Here is a 26634-nt window from a genome sequence, read left to right as displayed (position 1 = left end):
TTCTTCAATTAAGTCTTATGATCTCAAGGAAACTCGAGGTCACATGTGCCATAAGTAATTTACAGTTAAAGGATCAATGATAACGTCTTTTGTTTTAACTAAAGACGAAGTTTAACTTGATTTGAAGCAACTTTGAACTTGCAGTTCAAAACGCAAGTGTCAAAAGTTATTATAGAAACAAGACAGAATTAAAAGTTTATTCGATTGTATTATTGAGACAAGAAGTACTGGTTACAATTGATCAATTTACAGGAAAAAAATCAGGTTCCGCAGTAATTGTATGATGACCTTGGAGAAAGATTAAGAAGGCCAGCTAAACAAATCTTAGTAGAAAACTGTGCAGCAGTTAAATTAAAAGACAGTTTTCAGCATCTTCGCTCATTTCACTTAAGTCAAGGAGAAAACAATACGGAACTGGGAACTAGAAGCTGGCATAAATGCAGCTTAGAATATTTGGAGATTTTGAATCCAAAACAAAGATTGAATAAAGCTGAAGAAGAGACAAAAGTCTACCTCACCAGGAGAATGGCGCACCATTCGTCTGAAACATCGTCTTTGAAATCCAATACATACCCAACAGATCCTTTACCAGTAATGTCATCGAGAGAAAGCTTAGATAATCCCAGTAAAGAAGATTGTGGGATTCAAAGATCTTCGTCTGTGTTGGCATTACGATCACCGTCTATAGCTGTTCCCACCTTACTATCCTCTTTGTCTTTAGTTAGCTTCCCTTCTTTAACATCAGATCTTGATATAATCATAAATTGCGTTGATAGTGACCAAAGTGTATCACCCAAAATCAGTTTTGATGCAGGTTCTAAAACAGATGCAGATGAATTCGTTTTATTTGTTGAAGACAATAGTCAGATCAATTTATATTTTGTTTCTAATAGGCGTTCTGTTTCCCCTACCTTGACAAATTCGGAGAGACTATTAATAGCAAATGTGAATGACACACAGCGCAGAACTAGTACATCTAAATGTACGTCTGATTTAACTGATAGAAGTAAAAAAGGTGAGAACTCTAAATTTGAAAGAAGTGCATCTGCCGGTGTTAAACGAGGCTCGCGTGATGGTAACACGTCTAACGAAAGTTAATCTATTATTAAAACTGAATAGGCTCAACTATTATAACTAGTACTATCAATAAAACAATTAGGTAAATAATTAAATTCCGTGTAGTCCTTAGGAGAAAGGGTGGTTTTACGGCAGCAAAGCAATTAACGAATAGCAAAGTATTTCAAAATTCCGTTTTGTCTAGACGGGAAAAAATCATCAAGAATATCGTGATACCAAGAATACGAGCAACCATCGTGTATATGATACTTGAGCTGGGGGAAACGCAAAGAGAAGAAATGTTTAGAATAAAGAGAACTCAGACCCTCAGAGCAAGAAGGAAGGAGAAAAAGAGTAAAGCAGTGCAAACAGACCCGGATTTGGAAATACCAGCTGTTGTGATGACACCACCGTCGCCGCCGCCGATGGAACCGCCACCCCTATATCCAGTGCCATTTGTTTGCTGCACAGGTGGAGTAGTTTGTAAAGAAACGAAACTCTCTCGCAAGTTACTCGGACTAAGAGACCAGCTTAATACCATCATACAAATAAGTAAACACTTTTTAGATACTGGTATACGGGGAAATGATATCACAGACTTCATTCGAGCTTGTGAAGATGTCCACACTTCCATTGGCACAACCTGTATGGCAAATATAGGCGCGTTAAGAATATTAAGGACGAGAATGCTCCAACTTAGAGTATATTTACGTGAAATGATTGTTTTAAGTAAAGACAAATCTGATGAAGGAATCATTTCATCGAAATTTGAACGATTCAATAAAAGTTGTGCAGATTTTGTTGATAATGTTAGCCGTTGTTCATGTTCGCAATCGGCATCTAGAGAGAAACCGATTATAGATATTGACCAAAAAGCTACAGCTGAGATCGTAGATGAACCTCCTGTAATGCACATAAAACCGAAAATTTCAAAAGCCCTTGAACTAGACGAAAATGAAATGTTAGTACCTACAGTTAAAGAAATAAAAGCTCAAATAGAAATAAGCGTTAAAACTGATTCAAACGAATTCGAAAAGCCACTTTTTGTAGACCAGGTTATGTCCAAAACAGATGTCGTATGTGAAAATGGTCATAAACTTAAGACGATGTCTGCCACACGTAGGTCAATTGATGAGCATGGTGACCAAATATCAAAAGAATCTGATTTACAAGAAATGGGTGAACTTATCCCAATGTCTACAGATCGTTTAGAAGAATTTAGGCATAATATCACAAATATTATTGAAATGACTAAGTATTATCAAAGCGAAGGATTGTTAGACAGTAGTGCTGAGGCATTTACAAAATCATGCGAAACTGTTTTATCAAAAATAGACGATTACAAAAGTCTTGGTATACAGAAGGTAAAGTCAGAAAGCTTAAAAGAACAAAACACTAATCTAGAAATGATAACAAGTACAGTCAAAGAAGAACAACTTGTATCACCTAGTATTGAAAGTTTTTTAGAGTATTGTAAGAGATTCAAGGAACTATTGAAGGATGATGATAAAGTGGTAAATGAGTCTGATGGCTCGGATAAGCTTGTATCTGAAGTTAACGAAACAATCGTACTGAGTAAAGAAGCCAACCAATGTTGTCCAATATGCGCATCGGCTAAAGAGTCTATCGGTTCGGATGGAGTGGTGTATGACCTAAATAAAACAATTGAATTAAGTAATGAAGCCAAAGAAAGTTTCTTAGGATCACCAGTTAATGTTTCTAACGGTTCTTATAAACTTACACCTCAACTACACGAAAAAAATGAATTAAGTGACGACGCAAAGCAAGGCGGTCTGATAGGGTCACCGGCTAATGAGTCTGTCGATTTGGATAAATTTATCACTCATTTAAATAGAACAATTGAATTAAGTAAGGAAGCAATTCAAGGAGGTATTTTAAGCACACCCACTAACGAGTCAGTTTGTTTGGGTAAACTAGAATCTCAGTTAAATGAAACAATTGTATTAAGTAAAGATCTGATAGCAACACCGGCAAATGAGTCTGTAGGTTCAGATAAACTGGTGTCTCAGTTAAATGATACAATTGAATTAAGCAAAGAAGCCAAACAAGGAGGTCTGGTAGGCAATAGCGTGGAAGACTTTATTCAAGGCTGTGAAGAAATCAAACAAAGATTGGGAGACGAAGAAGACAAAATTGAAAGTCAAGTACAAAGTCAACGTGAAGTAACGGCTGGAACCAAGGTCCTGGATGAACTGACTTACAACATTGATGATATTATGAACATGATATCACAGTACAAAGCAGCGGGCTTGGTATCAGAAAGCGTCGAAGAATTCTTTAGGAATTGCCAAATGACAAAAGCAAAAATCGATTTCTATAAAGAATACCCTCCTGAAACCGAGGAGCTACAATTTGAAGAGCAACTTGGTAGTGTGTCGTGTATTTGTGCTACCTTTGATAAGGGATCAGAGTCATGTGATAGATGTAGAGAAATGCTTCTACAGCCATTTTACCAATACCCTAAAGATGTCCAAAATCTTTCCCCTCCACCATGTTACACATGCCGAGGTTTAGAAGAACCACCTCAAGAAAAAATATGTAAAACGTGCTTCGAAGAACCAGATTTGCCCTTTTTCTTTGATGCACCCTGCGGATCGGGAGAACATACAATTTGCGACACGTGCAGAAAAAGAAATTCCCCAATTAAAGTGAAAAGGAAAGAAAAGCGATCAGCATCCGACGATAGCTCTCCAGATGATGATAAGATAGTAAGAAAAATAATTAGAATTAAAAGCAATCAAGATGGAAATGTACAGAAAGATAAAAATAAAACAAAGACAACTAAGAAACAAAGACAAAATCCACATGAAAGTATTTGGACAGACGACGATGAAGATTATTGTGAGTCGGATTCTTATGACTCTGTGTTAACAGACGCACCATTTATAGGCAACTGTCAAGTTCCCAATGCTCAAGGGTTTGTACGCGTCTCTAAATCTGAAGACATTGTGAAATCGGCGCCGTTTGTCGATCCAGAGTTAAGACAATGCGTATCCGCAGATACACTTCTTTCTAAAAATTGTGAATCAGAAATGGTAGACGTCGACTTAGATGTGAATAAATCCTTCAGTGTAGTTTCTAGTTCAAATTATAGTCTAGCCAAAAGCCTATTAGATAAAGATTGAAATTCAGCCAAACGGACAAACGTGTTAATTAAAAATGATAACTTGTTTTCATTTATTTGTTAAATAAAATACTTTCAAACTTCTTCATATATTTTAATTATTTTTTTTTTACGATAACTTCAAATAATTGAGACATTATTCCCAATAACAGTACTGTGAGTAATATTCTTTATGATGTGGATTATAATTTGTTAGGAGGGGTGAGTTCAGCAGCTTTATCAAATAGACACAGAATATCAACAAAGGGGTTTGTATTCACAGGAAACAGAATGTACTAGCCAGAGTAGTAATACCAAGGATAGTAGCCACAATGAAATACATTTCATCTGAGCTGGAAGAGATGGAGCGAGAAGAGACATTCAGGTTAAAAAGATTCAAAGAACTGAAAATAAAGAGAGCCAGACCCGCGCCGTCTCAAGTTGTAAAAGTTCAAGAAGTGGTTGTACCAGAAAAAGTAGCAAAACCAGAAGAAGTAAAACCGAAACCAGAAGAAATAAAAGAAAAACCAGCAGAAGCAGTCATAGAAAAACTAGCAGAAGAAGTCATAGAAAAACCGGTAGAAGAAGTAATAGAGAAACTGGAAGAGGTAATAGAAAAACCGAAAGAAATAATACCAGAAGCAGTAGTTGTAGCAGAAAAGATAGGCGAGCCAGTACAAGAACCTGAACCAAGAAAAAAAATATCTTTGGAAGAAATGGACGAAAATTTGTACGAACGCGTTATAGATGATACTTTTCCAAGATTAATAAGGGATGAAAAAATTATTGAGAGTATAATAAATACCAACATATGTGCTTGCTGCCTCTCGCTATTCGAAACGAAAAATGACTCGAGCCAGGTTATTTGTCCGTTGTGTCAGTTAGAAGCACAAGCAAGAGAACGACACCAAAACATTAAGCTGAATGTGGTGCCCTGTGAAAGTATATGTGGAAAAACAAATGATAATGAGAAACGCCTTGACAATCTTATGACACATATTAATGAAGTTATTAATTTGGCTGAGCAATATAAAACTGAAGGCATCACGTCGCCGAGTATCGAAAACTTTATCAAGTCTTGTAGCGCTGTCAAGTGTAAGATTGAAGATATTAAAAGTAGCACTGCGTCTGCCGCTCCTACAGTTGGACGTTCACCTGTGTGTGATGAATCGAAGCCAAAATCTAAACCATGTAGCGGCGCTTCAACTCAGCCCGCGTCGGCAGCACCAACACGAGCGCCATCTATATGCAAAAGAGTAACAGATCACCTTTCAGAACTTTACGATTTAACACCGGTGCCGGAGCCGAAATTGGGCTACTTCGAGACTAAATTCAAAGAAATAGTTAAAGTGACTAGATTGAAAAATTCGGATGGAACTTTCTCAGAGGAAAAACAAGTCATTACTATCAAAACTGAAAGGAGAAAACCTCATAGTGAAGATGAAGATCAACCGTGTTTAGCCACCTGTCCTGCGAGCGATAGTGGCGGAGGTGGGGGAGGGTATGGTGGCGGACGAGGATCCTGCCACGGAGGAGGACTTGGAGGCGCCGAGAGTGGAGGGGGCACTGGTGGGATACTCGCCAGTGGTAGTAAGGCCGCGTCAGGAGGTGGGGCTAGTGTATGCATACGTGAAAGTGTATCACAGCGAAGCGGCGGCCAGAGAGTATGTGTGGCCAGTGCCAGTGGCTCAATCCCAAGCGAAGAGTTTAGTTTCGAGGGAGACGCCAGTTATCCTTGTGGCCATAGCCGTGAACCCAGCACTTGTGGAACAGCCAGCATGCCTATACCATCTGATGAGCGCATTACTTTCCGAGGACATACGCCAAAGCCGTGCGACAGTTGCAATTTGTATGGAACAGATAGTATGCCCTTACCATGCGAGGATCCAACCATATGCACGGCTGGACGGCCGATTCCATGCTGCAACTCAGTCGTGCGCGGGGCTGGCAGTGTGCCAATGCCATCTAGTGATGCCAGTGTTATCGGAAAAGCAAAAGCAATACCATGTCATTTCCCCTGCCTTGATGTGAAAGAACCTAAACCCGTTACACCTAAACCCAGCGAGGCCCCTACTCTTTGCAGTTCACATATGGCAAGCTATGTTGCCAGCCAGAACAAATTTGGTACTGGTAGTAAGCGTGGCAGTAAGACAGCTATGAGCTTTAATGAATGTGAACACCATCGTGGTAGTGTTGTAGGAGCGGGCGCGGGCGTATGTCAGGCAGGCAGTGCTCCCAATGTAGCCCGAGGCAGGACATGCCAAACTACAGCTGTTAAGAAGCAATCGTCTGGAGGCGTCTGTAGGTCATGCCAGTCTGCAGCGCTTAAAGCTCAACTTTCAGCCGTTAAACCCCAATCCTCAGGGGGAGTGTGTAGGGCATGCCAATCTGCAGCTTTTAAAGCCCAACCTTCAGCCGCTAGAACCCAATCCTTAGGTGGCGTATGCTGGCCATGCCAACCTCCGGCCGTTAGATCCCATGCCTCAGGTGGAGTATGTAGACCATGCCAATTTTCAGCCGTTGGACCCCAGTCTTCAGACGGCGTATATAAGTCGAGCCAAACCTCATTTATTAAGCCCCAATCCTCAGGTGGAGTATGTAAGTCATGTCAATCGTCAGACTTAAAACCCCAATCGTCAGCCGTAAGAACCCAGCCTTCGGGTATTGTATGTAGGTCATGCCAATCCTCATTTGTTAAACCCCAATCATCAGAGGGTGTATGTAGATCATGCCAATCTTCTGCTATTAAGACCAAATCCTTTGGTGGTGTATGTAAGTCTAGCCAATCGTCAGACATTAGACCCCCGCCTCCGACTCTTGTATGTAGGTCATGCCAATCCTCATTCGTTAAGACCGAACCCTCGGGTGAAGTTAGTAAGCCACCCCAATCGTCAGATGTCAGACCCCAAACGTCAGTCGTAAGAACTCAATCCTCAGGAGGAATATGTAAGCCATGCCTATCTTCGACTGTTAGACCTCAATCTTCAGTCGTGAGGACTCAATCTTCTGGTATAGTGTGTAGGTCTTGCCAATCTTCAGACGTTAGACCCCCATCTACAGACGGTGTTAGTAAGCCATGCCCGTCTTCAACTGTCAGACCTCAATCTTCAGTCGTTAAGACTTTATCTTCATGTGGAATATGCAAGTCACGCCAATCGTCAAAAACCCAATTTGCGGAGGGTGGATATAAGACATGTGAATCTTCACCAGCTAGATCCCAATCTTCAGGTGGTGTATCTGAGTCAGGTCAGTCGACAACCAGTCGACCACCATCCCCGGGTATTATAGTATGTAGGTCACGAAATGCCTTAGCCCCTAGACCAAAATCTTCTGGCAGTATCAGGTCAGGCCAATCCTCAGCCCCTAAACCCCAATCTGCAGGTGGTGTGTGTAGTAAAAGCCACGCTGGAAGTATGGAGTTGGGTGTTATGTGCTCATTGTGCAACCGTACGGCGAGAAGCGAAGAGTCGGGGACCCCTCCGGTAAAAACAAGGTCAGAAGCCTCACACCGCAGCCCTCCGATGGGAGAACCAAAACTCCGGACTTGTATGTCAGCTGGGTACCAAAAGAGTGCCACAAGTGAGGAATTAATAGGAATAGATGGATCGTGCGAATGTTATAGGAACACTAAGCAACATCCACCGTCATTTAAATTAGAATTACCAATACCAACGGCATGCAGAAGCACCTCAATGAATACAGAGGTATGCGGCCCTGAATATTCTATATCTACCTACAGCATATCATATCCCCACGAATCGAAAGCTTACATCAAAATATCCTCATCAAAATCGGTACAAACTTGCGGGGCTAACGTAAAGGGTAAAAACTCCTCTGATAAAGCCACCAGTTGTATCCCAAATTGCAGCGGCTTAAGTCGTGGAAGCAAACAGTCTGATTCAAAATGGGTGATCACCGAACTATGTAATAAGGAAGCTTGTACCTCTGACACTTACTTAGAATGTATACCAAGGAGGATCCTAGTAAGGACCTCAAGGACGTCTACCCCTTTGACCAGTTGCGGCAGTAGCTGCATGAAACATAAGAGGTCGACCAGCAGTTGTACTTTCAGAAATGGGTCTGGCAAGACCGATGAGAATGGTGAAGTTGTTCTCAAAGGCAGCGTGCTTAGTGAGCTCCGGAAGATGATTCTAAATGCAAGTGTATCAGCACACAGTAATGACCAAAGCGAAAACGAAGACTCGAGATCCGTGTGTTCTAAATGCGCATCGAAATTCCCTAAAAATAAAAATAATATCAACCATGCATATTACACCTTTCAATCGAAAAATTTCATGGAGTACGATGAAGTTTTTGCTAAAGAATTCTGTGGTTCTTGTGGTACTCTAGGGCAGTACTCAAGTACGTCGGGTTCCGCATCCTATAGGAGTGCGGCAGTCGGTTCAATGTTCACTGATGCATCATCCGCAGTCTCTTGCTGCCCTAAGAATGCTCTATCCGGGAAAAGTTCAGGAAGTGCGTATTCTGATTGCAAATCAACGTACCTTTCGTTAGCACAGGCACTGAAATCATCAAAAACCAGCTGTCCTGCACCCTCCGTCACAGCTAGTTATCCTGCTGAGAACATTAAACCTGAAGAAATATGCTGCCCAAAACCGAAGCCAATTTATCGAGTGTTAGAGTCACAACCGAGCGTTGATCGAATAGAATCAAGCACTGTAGGAATCAATCGGACTAAAACACAGCGAGACGCAGCAACTTGCACTAAAAGATGCGACAGATATGATTGTAGACCTGTGAAGAGTTTGAATAAAGGGCATGCGTGTGCAATAATCCGTAAACGTACTTGTGCATGCCATTCTGATACGCATATGCTGAGATATAGGCCTCAATCTTCCGCACCAGTGCCACGATCGCAATCCTGTTGCAATTGCATATGTAGGCGGTGATGGGCTGGCGATCCCAAACGTTAATCAAGCAGTATTCCGTTTAGTCAATCATTTCTCTATACCTATTCATTTATGAAAAGGAAATAAAGATCTAATTAATAAAACATTTTATTTTTATCTCTCAAGCCATATTTTCCACTGACTCCAAAATGGAAGTTCTCAATTTCTTAGGTTTTTTTTTGTTTCCTCCATTATGATACCACACTATTCACGACTCGTGATAACTAAATGGTTATACTAAATACTAGATGGTTAAAATTTTCATTAACAAATAAAATAGTGGGTAAAAATTAATTGGTTAATTTATTCTTCTGTGTGTTTTTTTAAGGTCCACGGAAGTATTAGTACTTACTTAAAAAAAATGTCTTCCTAGGACGGTTTATGGAAGAGAGGGGCGTAGATCAAGGCTACATTTTATCCCGGCATTCCCAAAGAAACGGGAACTACCGCGCGCTGTAAACCAAAGTCTACGCGGGCAGAGTCGTGCCAACAGCTAGTTTTTAATTAAAATATGTTACCTACTTTAAAATAATAAGTTGTGCAACTAAATATATTTACTACACGTACAGTATTAGCCAGGGTGGTCCGTCTCAGAAGTCGGCCTGGAATTCACCCTAAAAATACACGGTCTAGACATTATGTAAAAGGAAATAGACTGGAGTGAACAAAAAAAGGTCTAAATGATTTGAATTGTCTTAATGTTTGGCATTGGGAGCGGATAATTAGTAGGAGAAATAATAAAGTTGTGGGGTTTTGTTGCGTCTGTAGCTGCGTCTGCGCAGCTTACACGCTTGTGGGCTAGGGTTGGCAAAAGGCAAATGATTAAAGATGTGATATATTAAAATATTTAAGTGTATTTTTTGAATTTTGATGTTTTAAATGTCTTTTTTTTGTTGGATAAGTTTTATTTTCGATTTTCTTGAATTATTATGATTATTTTTAGTTAAATTTCGAACTTAGACTAAACGTATATTTTTACTAATCAGACACTTCGTAAATAGTTTGGCTATGGCATGAAAAATAGGTTTTTTCTTAAACTTGTATGTTTGATTGATATTATCAGTTTTGATATTACTACTTAAATATCAAACACTGAAGCGTTGTTAGCCCCGGTACATATAGGCAACAAAAGATCATAAGTGAATTTTACGCAGTAAATATGTGACAAACCCTTTCGTTCATTGTCAATCGGCAGAAGTCATTTAATGAATTCCCATCCGAAAAACTGCTGTCATGGCGTAGATGAGGAGCACTGCAAGGCATAAAGCGATACCTTGTCTCGAAGATATCAAAACTGCTCTTAGCCCTGGATAACAAAAATGATTACCTTCACGGACAGAATGCACGGATAGCCGAGTGTTTGAGGTCACCACGCCAAACTGACTGTGCGCGTCATGTCGCAGATTCGATCTCCGCGTAGGACAATCATTTCTGTGATCCACGAATTCTTGTTCTGAGTCTGGGTGTCATTGTGCATGTGATTTGTATGATTGTGAAACCCCCCGCGCCACAAGAATTACTGCCACAATCACGCTGCCGCGTTTAAAAAAATGCCAAATTTTTGTGAACCAAAATATTATAGGCGTTTTTTACCAGTTGACAACCCTAATTCCGTAGTTTGGCGCGCTTCCACAGTAGTACGCAGACGTGACGTCACAAACATTCCACCTATACAAAGCGTATAATTATAACTACAGCATAAATAACTGAGGATTCGCACCGTACTACTGAAAAGATGTGTGTAATGCGTTGTGGGATCTTTAGGGTTCCTTGGGATGACATCTTATTTACTTTTAAGTAGAACAGGTGTGATTTTGAGATGACGTGTAAATAAGAGATCTATTTCCAACTAGCTGTTGCCCGCAACTTCGTCCACGTGGTTAGAATTTTCCCCGTTTAAGCGCAAAAAATCGGTTTTTTTACGACCTCACATTAGAAACCTCAAAAATTGTAGCCTGTGTGTTATTCTGATGTATAAGCTATATTGTAGTAAAGTGTCATTCCAATCCATTCAGTAGTTTTTACGTGAAAGAGTAACAAACATCCATACATCCATACTTACAAACTTTCGCCTTTATAATAGTAGTAGGACTAGCTGTTGCCCGCAACTTCGTCCGCGTGGTTAGAAGATATAAGTAATGATTTATACCTGCCCTGTTTTTTCAACATTTTCCATTGTATCTTCGCTCCTATTGGTCGCAGCGTGATGATATAAAACCTTCCTCGATGAATGGTCTATTGAACAAAAATATTTTTTCAATTTAAACCAGTAGTTCCTGAGATTAGCGCGTTCAAACAAACAAACAAACTCTTCAGCTTTATATATTAGTATAGATAAGACTCTACATAATTAATCCTACTACTATTATAAACGTTATACACGGTGAGTTTTTAGTCGTCTTAAAAAAGCAGCCCAGTTCATGTATCCGACGTAAAATACCCCTAGGCGCGATTTTTTTTTATCATCAACTAAGATAATAAGTACGAAAAAAAATTAAGCAAGAGAAATCTGAAAATACTCTTAAAAATGTAAAAAAAGTGTCGCTCGCGCCCCTCACCATTGTTACAAGGCTCGGACCGCGCTCGCAATATAGCTGTGTTTCCAAAAAACTACGAATTGCATCATAATATTGAATAAAATTGCATTTTAAATTTATTAAAATGTCATAAATACCTATTTTACCATGGACGTGTTCTAGTCATTGGATACATGAACTGGGCTACTTTTCTAAGACGACTAAAAATCACTGTGTATATGTATGGATGTTTGTTCCTCTTTCACGTAAAAACAACGTAACGAATTTAGAAGAAACTCGGTACACCTATAGTTTACAACCAGGATCAACACATAGGATAGTTTGATCCTACAATGGCTATCCTTGCAGGCAATCATTTTTGATTTGTAGCTGGCGGGCCCGCGGTTAACAGCTAGTGAGATTATAATAACAAGTCTACCCTTATAAAGAGTTTTATATTTTAACAGTTGCTGTTTAATTTGTATTCACATCTATGATTAGCTGTACAACTTCGTCAGTGACGACGAAGAATTAGGTTTTTTTTAAATATCTGAGCGTGTTGTTTTGCGAATATTCAAGTCACATGCACAAAGACACCTAGGCTCAAGACAAGCATTCGTGGATCACACAAATTCTTGTCCTCAGGGATCGAACCCAGGACCCGTCAGTCACAATGGGACTTAACGTGGTGGCCTTTACCACTCGACTATTCGTGTATTTAAACTGCCTTCTCTCAAATGAACACTCGTCCGAAAACCATCTCAAAGTTAACACCGTCTTATATTTAAGTTACCGTTAGATAGTGTTGTATGACTAATGAGGTCACTATTGGTGTTGTAAGCATCAACTCTTAGCGGTCAAGTCGTGATCTCAGTTCAGATACAGTTAAGGCGACGCACCACGTAATGTGACCTTGAAATTATTAAGGAAAGGATCTAAATATAAAGAATTATTGTTCATACAAGGATAAGCTTAAAAAAAATGTCCAGGACTAATTTTATATATATACTAGCTGACCCAGCAAACGTTGTTTTGCCAAATTTTTTTTTTCTAGTTGTATGTATTTTTAATGCCAAATTATATAAAATAAAAACAATAATTTTCTTCCAAAAAATGAGAAAATAAAATTAAGGGTGGGCAACCCTTATCATTTAGGGGTATGGAAAATAGATGTTGTTCTATTCTCAGACCTACCCAATATGTATACAAAATTTCATAAAAATCGGTCAAACCGTTTCGGAGGAGTACGGTAACTAACATCGTGACACGGGAATTTTATATATGAGATATTAGATAACTAGATAAGTGCTAGTTGGAGGTACTGTGTGGGTTTCGTACCAATACTGCAATAGGCTAAAGACATAAATGTGTGTGACAGGTCTGTCTTAACACTACGTTATTGAATTTGTCACCCACCATCAAATGTATGACCGCTGTTGCTTCTTCTTTATAGTATTTATTGCTACAGCTGCAATAGAAATACCACCACTATCTACAAAAATTCAACGGTCTATGACGGTTTACGTGATAAAGCCTGATGACAGACAGACAAACACATAAACAGCGAACTCTCAATAATTGAACTCAGTTTTTACTTTTTGGTAACGAAATGCCCTAAAAATGGTATAACTGGTCAGTAGTGAAAGCGTGACAAATTGACAGACACTAACTTCCATCCTACTACTATTATAAAGGCGAAAGTTTGTAAGTATGGATGTATGGATGTTTGTTACTCTTTGACGTAAAAACTACTGAATGGATTTGAATGAAACTTTACCATAATATAGCTTATACATCAGAATAACACATAGGCTAAAATTTTTGAGGTTTCTAATGTGAGGTCGTAAAAAAACACATTTTTTGCGCTTACATTACAAACGCTGACTGAATCCTACAAGATAGATAGAAGGCAGATAGTTAGATAAAGGCAGGTATAAATTATAACTTATATCTTCTAACCACGCGGACAAAGTCGCGGGCAACAGCTAGTTTATAATATTTCTGTGAATTACGTAAGTATATAGCTTGGCCTTAATAGTAACAGAACTAGAATGCAATAATCAAGTCTAGTACGATTGTTGTATCACAGATAAGTATTGGTCACAGATACCTACGGGTCGTCCGCGGAAACTGTGGACTTGGCACATTTTGGTGTTCGAAAGTTTAGGTTTGTTGAAAAATATGGTGACGGTTTGTAACATTGGTATGGATGAATAAGTTAGTTAATGTAAATAGTGAAGGTAAATTAACTATTTAACTAAAATGTTAATTAATTTAATTTGAAGTAGTTGTTTAGTGGTTTCATCCGTGTTCTTGCCGTTCTATAATTTACATTTTTTCAAAAGCCCGCTGTTCTCTTTGAATGTTTGTTACTCTTGCACGCAAAAACTACTAAACGGCTTTTGATTATGTTTGGTATGAAGATAGATTGTCACTAATTGGAATAAAATAAATTATATACATAATGATTTTAATCGAATTTTCAAACCTGAATTTTGCTTAACCACGAGCCACTGCTAGTCGAAAGTTAGAAAATAATAATATAATAAGGAAATAATATTTCAAAATCATATGTTGCAACGAAACACTAAAAACTTTAAAATATTAAGTCCAAAGTTTAAGTAGACAATAATAATAGAATTGTCACAATCACAATAGCATTTCGCGTGTCTTACTAGCGTCCAGTATTGCGACACTCCGCATTTCTGTACGTAACGACTTGGTCACGTGAAAACTACTTGTCACCTATCATTATAATATTATTATTTGGAAACAGTTTTACGTTTGCATAATAAATAATAATAGTCTGCTAATAGTGTTGTTTAAAGTGAATAGGTTTAAGAGAAATTTGTTAAATGAATATAAAAACCGGTTAAGTGTGTGACGTAGTTATAGGCTAAAGCACAACAGATCCCACCAAAAGCATTTTTATGTAAAATGTTGCCAAGACGAGCCCATATGACTCGCACTGTCAAAAAGTTATCAGATCTCATGTAGAGCCAAGCTTCTAACACTACAAGCCCTGACCTCACAAACTCTACACCAGGGTAGGCGAACCAATGGCACGCGACACAATATTTTGGGCACGTCGCAGAATTAGGTATTTTAAGGCGATCAATTTGATAGTATTTATAATTATTATTTTCCAAATAATCAGAAAGTCAAAATTATTTGATGGCACGCGAATGACCCTATTAAACTTTTTTTTAGAAAAATGGGCACGTTGATGCGTAAACGTTCGCCTACCCTGCTCTACACCTTAGTCAAAATATGATACTCGATCATTATTTCTAGAAATTGTTCTAACAGCGGCATTAGAAATTCATCATTTGTGAAAAAAGCTATTGTCTTTGACAGTTCATGAGAAAAAGTCGAGTGACGGACAGACAGAGGATCCTCGGAGTAGTAGGATTCCTTTTTTACACCTTGGATACAGAACCCGATCTATCTCTACATTTAGATATCGAATTTATAATGTAACAACCGAAATGGCGTCTTAATAGTCAGTAGTACTGAAAACTAATGTAATAGATACTTTTTCCCTGGTTGGGAATAGAACCCACAACCTCCGTTTTACCAGTCAGGGACACTAATCACTAGACCAAAAGACCAGTTAGAGTTTCAACAATATTAAACTGTTAATTAAACATGCTCGCTTTATAATATCGTTGAGGATAAAATCCAATAATGCATTGATCTTATCTTATTTTGCGAGATGGGCGGGTATTTTTTGCAGCCTTCGCATTTAAGGAGGAGCTTATAATGCAGATAAATATGAAAGACTAGCTTTTGCCCGTTGCCCTGCTCGCTACAAGTCGTAAATGATCCGACGTGATAAAGTCGGGATAAAAACTATCCTATGTAATAATCTTAGTTATAAACTAAGTACAAAGATTTGTCTAAATAAAAAAATTGTCTGCGAAAATTGCTAAGTTGTATACAGTACCAATCTAGGTCCCTAGGTAGACAGTCTGTCCTGATTCAGCTAAGTAACAATGATTTACAAGGAGCGATTGCCTATCAGACCTCCTCAACCCAGTTACCTGTACAACATGATACCCCTTAGTTCCTAAATACTCGTAACGACTGGCAGAGGAATAACTGCCGTAAAAGTTTTAAAGTCAAGGTTTTTTATTGCCATCATTATTGGCCTAGCTTTTTCCCAACTATGTTGGGGTCTGCTACCAGTCTAACCGGATTCCGCTAAGTGCCAGTGTTTTACAAGGAGCGACTGCCTATCTGATCTCCTCAACCCAGTTACCTGGTCGACACGATACCCCTTGGTTGTCAGACTTTTCAAGCTTCTGACTACCTGTGAGAAACATCGCCTTAATATGCTGATGAAAAATCAATTAAGTGCAGCCATTTTTAAAGTTAATGTTTATTTTAACGCGCAAACATAATGTTCACGATGGGATCTACGAAACGCCCATTTTTATTTTATGGTGCTCGCGAAATGCGCTCACTATGAAACTTTTAAAGCAGGAGTGTTGCGGTGTGGGAGAGGGACAGCGCTCTATATTCAATGGGCTGTCTCTTTTACACAAAAAAAAATATAGGTAAAAAAATCTAAAAACCCACGTTTTTCAATTCTATTTTTATCAAATTTTGATAGTTTTTATAGATGTAAATTACATTGACATCGGGTTTGAAGCTACTAAAAATTTCAGCATATTAGCTTATTAGGGAGTGCCTCAAAATTGAGTTGCAAAAATCCAACCGGAACAACACACAAACAAACATACGAACAAACAAATAAGTGAGTATATAGAAACGTGGGAAAACGTCGGAAAAACGTGGGAAAATAATCAGTCGTGTTTTAAGATGTACATATTATACATGCATTGAATTGTCCAAGTTGAAAAGATGAGGGCATGTGAGAACTGCATTTAATTAGAACTTTAATTATTATCACAGTCTTTATATTGCTAACAGGTGGTCAGTGTAATAGGCAAGTAATGTTTCGGACCTTTCCCGACTTTAAAAAGGACGGGGGTGGTCAATTCGTCTGTAGTTTTTTTTTCATGTTTGTTACCATAGGACTTCGTGACTAGATGAACGCATTCGTTGATTTTTTGTTTCAGTTAACTAGCAAACAGGAAACAAAACATAGTTGTCATTTCTATACTAATTTCTATATACTAATATATAAAGCTGAAGAGTTTGTTTGTTTGTTTGAACGCGCTAATCCCAAGAACTACTGGTCCAAATTGAAAAATTATTTTTGTGTTGAATAGACCATTCATCGGGGAAGGCTTTAGGCTATAAACCATCACGCTGCGACTAATAGGAGCGAAGATACAAAGGAAAATGTGAAAAAAACAGGGCAGGTATAACTCATTACTTATATCTTCTACCCACGGGGACGAAGTCGCGGGCAACAGCTAGTGGTCTCATAAAACTGAAGTAGTTTTAAACTTCTTCTAAAAAGTGAGGTTACTCAATTCGACGTGTATTTGCTTTTTATTTGTTATATAATAAAATAATGTTATATTTTTATAGCTTCGCTTCTCTGGCGGACATGAAAAAGGCTAAGACATAATCCTGTGTTAAGTAGACTGTGACCCCTGAGTTTGTTTCGACATTTTCTCAGGGTAGTCGGATAGGAAATGTCGACTCCAGCGTCCTCAAAAAAAAGAAGACATGTAAAAGTGATGATATATCCTACTTACAGAATAAATGATTTCATTTCATTTCTTTTAAGAAAAGAAACAAGGTTACCCTCAACTGCACTGTACATACGAATTAACTTGATTTATTTACAACTCTATTGTATCTGCCACAATATACCTTGCGATCTTATATTCTAACCGTAGGTATATTACTCGTGTTCTTTTCGCCATCTGGTCAATGTTTTGTAGTGTTTTGCAACTCACTTGCAAGATCACATGTCGGGCCCCTACTATAGTTATCAACGTTTCTGGATATCACAAAAGTGAAAACATTTTTTTTATTTTTTTGACTGTCGAGAATAAGTTGTACACTTTTTTAGGACCCAAAGGGTAAAGAAACCCCATTAGGTATTTCACTGAGGCTCCCCTTCTTCTATCCGTCTGTGCGTCCGTTTGCCACCAGGCTTTATGTAATGAACAGTAATTTCTAGGCAAGCTGAAATTTTCACACATAATATATTTTTTGCTCTATAACAACAAATAAAAAAACAAAAAGCTTTGCGATGATGAAATCGGTAACAAAAATGATGAGAGACAATATTTAGCAATGTTACTGTTCCTTGCTCTCTTTGCATGAAACCACAACTCTCACTAATAAAAAAATCTCATAAATTAAAAAACGATTTCAATTCGAGAGCCAATAGTACCTCCCATCACAGATGACTGACCAAACTTGCGTGTCAATCTCTCGGTAACGCGCTGTCAAATCCGATCATGTCAAAACAAAATGGCGACCGTTTATTTTAGGATGACATGCGAGGTGTAACCCGAGACCTGTCTAGGTGGATAGCGTGAAGTATTGTGATGAAAATAGACCGGGTTTTTGTAAGGCTTTTTTAGACTTTTTTGGGAAGATGTTTTATAGTAAGAAAGTGCTTTAAAGTGCCTATTTTAATGGCAAATATTCGCCTACAATTTTGTGCAAACATGAAAATAATGAAGTATGAGTCACATCTTTTGAATCTTACAATTTTATTTTGTAAAAGAAACGACTCTCGTATTTAGGAAATTTAATCCTTGTGTCGCGATCTTTTGACAAACTTGCCGATCGCATGCAAAATCATACCCAGACTGTCCCAGACTCAGGACAAGCATGCATGGATCACACAAATGCTTGTTTTATAACATGCAGACAGACGGACAGAATAACCTTATTACCTATTATATACAATTCCCGTATCACGATGTTAGTTACCGTACTCCTCCGAAACGGCTTAACCGATTTTTACCAAATTTTATATGCGTATTCAGTAGGTCTGAGAATCGGCTAACATTTATTTTTCATACCCCAAGTGTTAAGGGTTGCTCACACTAAAAAAGTATATTTTATTTTTTGGACGAAATTGTTTGTTTTTATTTTTTTATAATGTGGCATTAAAAATACATACAACTAGAAAAAAAAATCGGCAAAACAACGTTTGCTGGGTCAGCTAGTTACCTATTAAGATGCCGTTTAAAACCCACCTAACATACTACAAAAATTCCAGTCAGTACAAAATAAGCTTCACCAAGTCACTTCACATTAAGTGCACTGTGCTGACGACTCAATGTACCAAGCGTGATGTATAAAGTTTCTTGTAACCGTTGTAACTCAATACCACATGTTCATACTATCACGCTATGCCAACGTAAATTGATATAGGCAGGAGAGAATTTGTATGTTTAATCGTTGGTTAGTTGTAGAGGTTATGTTAACTATTTTAGGTTTATTCAAACTGCTACTTATTTCATTTTACCATGGTAAGGAGGATTTTTAATTAATTCGAAAATGATTCCACGCGAACATGAAATCGGGATAAAACAATATTGTGTGTTAATCCTGGTTATAAACCGTCAAGTGCTAGACTGACTAGCAACATTGAGGGTTCCGTACAAATAGGGCTGAAAGAAAACAAATTGCAAATAAAACGATTTTACGTCCCTACCAATACTCTGTGTTGCTATAGATAATTATAATCAATTAGCTTAAGAATTTCAATTGTCTTGCTCTAATGGTTTTTGATATTCAGCCTGGTTATAGATACACAGACAACGGAGGCTAAGTAGCCTTTTCGGTAGGAAACCCTTAAAAATATTAACTTTATTTGTGAGACAAACACAAAACCAATTTAATCACTATTTAACGATGAAACAACAAAACACTTATATTTTTATTGTAATAAATTCAAACAGTTACAGGAACCCAATTAAAATTAACCTAGATTTTATTTACAGTACTCATCTTGGAGTCTACCACTAGCCTTCACACAGAGACAGATACAGATGCGGAAGCGAGATAGAACTACACGCTGTAAAGCGTCATCTCTTTTTTGCAACAAGAAATGTGTCGTACAAGGATACTTGATGTGCTGTAAATATATATCCTGGTGCATATATCCTAGGACAACTCACACACGGTTACCTGATCCCAAGCTAAGCAGAGCTTGTCTTATGGTAACCAGACAACTGATAAACTTACTTATATATTTCTAAATACATACATATTATAGATAAATTACACCCAGACACCAGAACAAATGATCATGCTCATCACACAAGATTTGTCCTGGGCGGGAATCGAACCCACGACCTCCGGTATAGCAGTCAGGCTCACTAACCAATAGACCAACAGGCCCGTCGATATCACGCTAGTGATGGTAGGCCCCCAGACACGGTTTAAGTTGCATAACAAGCGTAACAACTCGACTTACCGACAATATTTATTATTATACCGTACAAAGTATCTCCTTAACCTATATTCTTATTCATACCTTTTAGGGTACCGTACTCAAAAGATAAAAACGGTACCATAGTACTGAGCGTCCGTTAGACGTCTGTTAAACCGTTCGTCACCAGGCTGTATCTCATGAACCGTGATAGCTAGACAGTTGAAACTATCTCAAATTATGTATTTCTGCTACCGTTATGACAACAAATACTTAAAATAAAGGTTGAGCTTTAAGAAAATCATAATTTCTTCAAATACACCGTGATTTTTAGTCGTCTTACAAAAGCAGCCCAGTTCATGTATCCAATGACTACAACACGTTCATGATAAAAAAATATGTATTTATGAGATTTGAATAAATTTAAAATGCAATTTTTATTCAATATTATGATGCAATTCGTTGTTTTTTAGAAACACAGCTCTATTGCGAGCGCTGTCCGAGCCTTGTAACAATGGTGAGGGGCGCGGGCGGCGGCGTTTTTATCATTTTTAAGAGTATACTTCAAGATTTCTCTTGTTTAATTTTCTTCGTACTTAGTATCTTAGTTGATGATAAATAAATAATAATCGCGCCTAGGGGTATTTTACGTCGGATCCATGAACTGGGCTGCTTTTGTAAGATGACTAAAAAATCACCGTGTAAAAGTGTGAGGATCAAATTTATTTGCCGTCCAACCGAGATGCTCGTATTTAGTCTATTTGTACTGAACCGTAATTTGCGTAAGTGTCACGAGCCCGACTTGCGCTTGACCGTTCTGTAATCTACCACAATGATCCCGTTTCAGATTTTTCTAGGTTTACTGCCAACTTACTTTGAATTATTATCACTTATTTCGTGCAGTTCATAAAACAATTTTGATTAACTAGGTACGTATCTTCGCACGGGTGGACATTTATTTTTAAGCTTATTTTCCGGGGTAAAATATAGCCTATACGGATTTTTAAGAATCCCTCTAAGTAATGGTAAAAGTGATTTTGAAATCGGTCCAGTAGTTTTGGAGCCTATTCAATACAAACATACAAAAATACAAGTTTTCCTCTTTATAATATTCTAATATATAAAATTCCCGTGTCACGATGTTAGTTACCGTACTCCTCCGAAACGGTTCGAGAGATTTTTATGAAATTTTGTGTACATATTGGGTAGGTCTGAGAATAGAACAACATCTATTTTCATACCCCTAAGTTTGGGGTTGCTCACACTAAAAAAAAATATTTTATTTTTTGTTTTCATTTTGTTATAATGTGGCATTAAAAATACATACAAATAGAAATAATTTATTAGTCAAAACAACGTTTGCTGGGTCAGCTAGTATTAGTATAGATTTTGAAAATGAAAAAAAAAAAAAAAAATATTGATATCTAAGCTTGGACTGGATATGACGGCGAAAGGCGGATGGTTTAAGCGCTACTAGGGACCCCTATCTAGCAGTGGAAACCGATAGGCTGAAGTGATTGATTAATTTTGTCTGCAACAGTTTTGCTCATTCATCAGCTATTTCCATTATTTTGATCATTGCTAGCCCATATTCATCCTCTGGACATAAGCCTTCACAATTGTACGCTATCGAGATCTATCTTCGGCTGCTCGCATCCAGCTCCTGCCAATCATTTTTCATCAATTAATGTAAATTTCAATATCGGCCCTTGCGGTTTTAGGCATTTATTAGTAACGTATCGTGAGGTAACGACAACTCGGAGGTCATCGATGTTCAAACCTTCCTTATTTAAGAAGGCTCTAATGGGCTCTGCTCTCTGGTAAGGCAGGGGAATCCACATGGGCACCTACCTCCTCGGGAGAGGAAGCAGGTAGCGTCAGACTCTTACTGACTAAACCTGAACCGCCGTGCTACATCTCCCACACTTTGTTTGTCGTTCCGGTTGGATTTTTGCGACTCAATTTCGAGGCACTTCTCGTTAAGCTAGCAGGCTGAAATTTTCAGGGCACCATAAAAACGGCTGGACAAATTTTGATTACACTTCAATGGAGTAATATTTAAAAATGTGGGTTTTTAGATTTTTTACTTTTTACAAGCTATAAAACGTTAAACGCCAACTTCATACTGGTTTCTTTATGTATAAGGCATTACATATATTACAATCTTTTAATTATTTACGGGTAAAAGCCAGAATAAACTTTTCTAATGCTGAATGGCAGGAATTAGTTATAGTTTAGACACTTTTCTGGAGTTGCACGATATACGTGAATAATACAGTACTACTGTTGGGCACAGGCCTCTTCCCATATAGGGAAGGTTTAAGAATTGACCACCACGCTAGCTCACTGCAGGTTGGCGATTTTAGGCTCCAATAAATTGGGGACGTGAGGTTTCCTAATCGATATTTTCCTGCATCGTTTATAAGTAGTATTATTTTTGTTAATAAGTAAATACTATTGGAATTTAATTTATCTAAAATAGCGAAAACCACTATGGCATAGAATGTTTATTCAATTATACATCGAATTTATAAAGTACGTATACGTCATTGAACAAGGCCAAAACGGCTCGACGGATTCTCATGAAATTTTGTGTGCATATTGGTTAGGTCTGATCATCGGACAACATCTGTTTGAAACGTACGTATAAAATAAAATCTAAGGGGTATGTATATATATACTGTTATTTTTTCACCAGATATTTCTTACAAATAATTTATATGACAAAACAACGTTTGCTCCGTCAACAAATCCCTACTAATATTATAATTACGAAAGTAACTCTATGTCTGTTACGCTTTCACGTCTAAACCACTGAATTAATTTTAATGAAATTTGGTACAGAGATGACCTTGAGAAAGAACATAGGATAGTTTTTATCCCGGACTTTTGAAGAGAACTCTTCAAAAGTCCGGGATAATAATATTAGTCGGAATTATAATATTAGTAGGGATTTGGAAAAACGATATAACCGACCTCGACGCGGGCGAAGCCGCGGGCGAAAAGCTATTATAATATAAAGATACTAAATACTATCTTAACGACTGCCACTTGAATCAGACCTTATAGATACTAATTAAAGGCTACATTTAGAGTATGAAACTTAATAAATCAAATGTGAGAGAAAATCGCTTTACACGTGTCACGTTAACTTGCGTTTATTAGCGGGACAAGTGAAAAGATGATAGCGTTTTGTTTTTGAAATATTTATATTATTTTTCTAAAGGTTTATGTTATTCTTTCAAGACCGATTATAATTACTAGTTTTGCTGATTTACACTGTTTTTGCAAACATTAATAATGATACTGTAATATTTTATTTTGAAAAGATTAACTTATGGAGTTTCTTGCCGGTTCTTCTCCATTAGAATGACACTTTGGAACCGTGCAACTAGAGTCAGTAATGTAACGTTAAAAGTGCCTGAAAAACGACCTATTTGAAATAAAATCTTGACCGGGATTTTTGTCTGAAAAGTGGTTGAAAGCAATTAAAAAGAGACCCAACCAACGAATCGAATCATGCGAAAACCGTTGAAATATATTTTGATCAAAATAGGTGATTGTCGAGACTTTTCGAAAAATGTTTATTGGAACAAAAAGTATATTTATTTTCTGTTAAGTTAAGAAGCTGTAAGCGCCCATATTTGAGACTAGCTGTTGCCCGCGACTTCGTCCGCGTGGTTAGAAGATATAAGTTAGGAATTTTTGAACGGCAGCCCTCGAAGATGAATAATTTTCCCTGTTTTTTCCACATTTTCCATTGTATCTGCGCTCCTATTAGTCGCAGCGTGATGGTATATAGCCTAAAACCTTCCTCGATGAATGGTCTATTGAACACAAAAATATTTTTTCAATTTCAACCAGTAGTTCCAGTAGTTCAAACAAACAAACAATTTATATATTAGTATTATTACACTAATTTTTTTAATACAGAAACTTTACTTAAAAGCTAGAAACACGAAAAAAGAGACTTGAGTCATAACTTAGTGACAAAATGCCACCTATTTGATAAAATTATTCACACAAAACACACAGGTACCGCTGTAATCTTCCCCTTTAAACAGAAACCGAAGTTCCGATCTGAGCGTCATCTGCTAATCAGTCTGTCTGTAACCAAATAACCCAGGACCAGGCAACCGTGAATATGGAACAAAGGAAAGTAGGAGGAAGTGTCATTCGACAGATCTAGACGAGTTTACGAACGCTTGTCCTACGTAAGGATCAAACTCGCGACATATTTACTTTGGCGTGGTGACCTCAACCACTCAGCTATCCCAGATTATTGACCATTATTTTGCGACCCCCAAAAAAAAAGGGCTGCCCGTCATATATTAGCGTTTGTTACAAGTAGGTATTTTACTATTTATGTACAATTAAGCTATTTTAATTAAATGTGTACCTATACATAACAATGACGCTTCCCCTTACTTGACACTTCCATGGTCACACACGACCGGGCGACAGCCTGGCCGCATACCCGGCTAGCTACTCACCCGGATAACTTCATACCCGGCCGGGTAGCACCGCGTTACACACGTCAAACGTACGAAATATTTGCACCGGTACGAGAGACTAATCAAATCCGATTTCGTAGGCTTCGCTTTGATTAGTCTAGTTTTTGGTTTCGATATATATTCTAAACTAGCTATGCCCCGCGGAGATGGTTCCAACAAATCACTATCGTAACAAAATCTGTACTAATATTATAAACATGTAGAGTTTGTTTGTACTTCATCTCGGGAACTACTGGTTCGAATCCAAAAAATCTTTTTGTGTTGAATAGACCATTCATCAGGGAAGGCTATAGGCTATATAACATCACGCTGCGACTAATCTAAGGAGCGAAGATAAAATGTGGGAAAAACCGGGAAAATTGTTCAAAAAATCCTTACTTACATCTTCTAACCACGCGGACAAAGTCGCGGGCAACAGCTAGTATTTAATAAAATAAAAACTGGTTTTAGAAATGTACCTAAAAGATTAATTAGATTTTCAAGTCCAATACCAATAGTTAAAAACAAAAACTATTCAACCACACTAATATAAAAATTACAATAACTCCCTGTTTGTCCGTTTTTCTATAAGGTTTTCAACGTTTAAAACAATTTACAAATAAAACTAAGAAATTATATAACAGTCTAACAATGTGCAGTGCAACATAGCATAATTGCTATGCCGGAATAATTGACATCTAACTAAGTAAACCCTGGTCAAAAGCTATAGCAATCTTTAAAGTTTCCAATTAAACCAGCCCTAATTGCCTAAGGATTGTACATTTTTGTAAGTGAGTCTATTAAATTATTGAGCTTCGCTAAACATTTCTTTGCAATACTCAATTTGTATTTCATCCATCCTCTTAACATTTCATCCATTTGTAAAGTTTTAAAAGAGATGAAAAGTCAGTCAAAAGTGAGTCAGAGGCGATAGTGATGGTTCTGCATGTATAGGACAAAGAAAGCCGAAACAAAAATTATGTTCTAAAATTTTCACAACACGCCATCTAGTCTCAATCTAAGCAAAGCTTGTATTGTGAGTGCTAGACAACTGATAAACATGCTTATATATTTTTTTAAATACATACATTCACCCAGACACAGAACAAATGATCGTGCTCATCACACAAACATTTGTCCTGAGTGGGAATTGAACTCACGACCTGCAGATTAGCAGTCAGGGTATGGGTCAGTCAAATGGTCATCTACTACGCAAATTGATCACCTTAACAACAATTGCTTAACCTCGAACTTTATTTTTAAGTATATATAAGTTGTATCTAATAGCGGCAACAAAATTACATCATAGTTAAAACTAACGACTCTTTACTTTACCTACCATGGTCCATGAGATATAGCCTGGTATCAGACGGATGAACAGCGATGCCTTAGTAATAGAGTTCCTGTAATCATTCATCATCGGCCTAGCCTTTTCCTAACTATGTTGGGGTCGGCTACCAGTCTAACCGGTTTCAGGTAAGTACCAGTGTTTTACAAGGAGCGACTGCCTATCTGACCTCCTCAACCCAGTTACCTGGGCAACACGATACCCCTTGGTTAGACTGGTTGTCAGACTTTTTCAAGTTTCTGACTACCTGTAACGATTGTCAAAGATGTAGGAATAACAGCCGGGACCCACAATTTAACGTGCCTTCCGAAACACGGAGGAACTTGTTATGACAGATATGGTCACCCATCTACGGACCAACCCCGTCAAGCATAGCTTAACCTGTGATCGATTCACTTATGCGGTTATAGCTTAGCCACGAGCTCCTCCTATTAGGGTTCCTGTAAATTCCTGTTTTATCTTTTCGGTGCGGATCCCTCGAAATGTTGTCCTGGAAAAATGTCTTAGTAATTTTACAAGAAGTTAGATGTTCTTGCTTTGGTTAAAAGCTGTTTGTTGATATTTTTGTGTATCTTATTTCTGAAATAATAACAATATGGATGAAAGACTGGGTATAAAAAATAATCTAGTTTTAGTCGCTCAATTAACACAATTAAAAAATAAGATTAAAAGTAACATAATTGAAAAATATTCGGCACTTATCCCTTTCTTTTTTCTGAAAAACTAAGATTGACAAAAATAAACAGATTTAATTTTTTTTGGGATCACATCTATTTCTCTATTTTTGTGCACTCACTTCCTTATTTGTTTATTTGTCGTTCCGGTTGGATTTTTGCATCTCAACCCGGTGACCAAGCAATTTACAACTAC

At 37.7% G+C, this 26634-nt stretch overlaps 1 protein-coding gene across 3 annotated transcripts in view; it reads left to right on the top strand.

Annotated features, from left to right (window-relative positions):
- The window catches only part of LOC113504136 (muscle M-line assembly protein unc-89-like), a 62939-nt gene that overhangs the window by 17499 nt on the left and 18806 nt on the right, over nucleotides 1–26634 (top strand). The window contains exon 6 of one of the 3 annotated variants that reach the window (XM_026886288.1): nucleotides 4464–9219. The exons of 1 other annotated variant lie outside the window; for it this stretch is intronic. In XM_026886288.1, coding sequence (XP_026742089.1) covers nucleotides 4464–9090 — 4627 coding nt within the window. In that variant the 3' untranslated portion in view covers nucleotides 9091–9219. Of the gene's footprint in view, nucleotides 1–1261; nucleotides 4268–4463; nucleotides 9220–26634 lie in introns of those variants that run through there. One more of the 3 variants, XM_026886290.1, reaches the window with a different exon arrangement.

Source organism: Trichoplusia ni, chromosome 21 (assembly GCF_003590095.1).
Source record: "Trichoplusia ni isolate ovarian cell line Hi5 chromosome 21, tn1, whole genome shotgun sequence".
Lineage (NCBI taxonomy): Eukaryota > Metazoa > Arthropoda > Insecta > Lepidoptera > Noctuidae > Trichoplusia > Trichoplusia ni.
The sequence above is the reverse complement of the archived record's forward strand: the minus strand, read 5'-3'. Positions and strand labels throughout refer to the sequence as shown.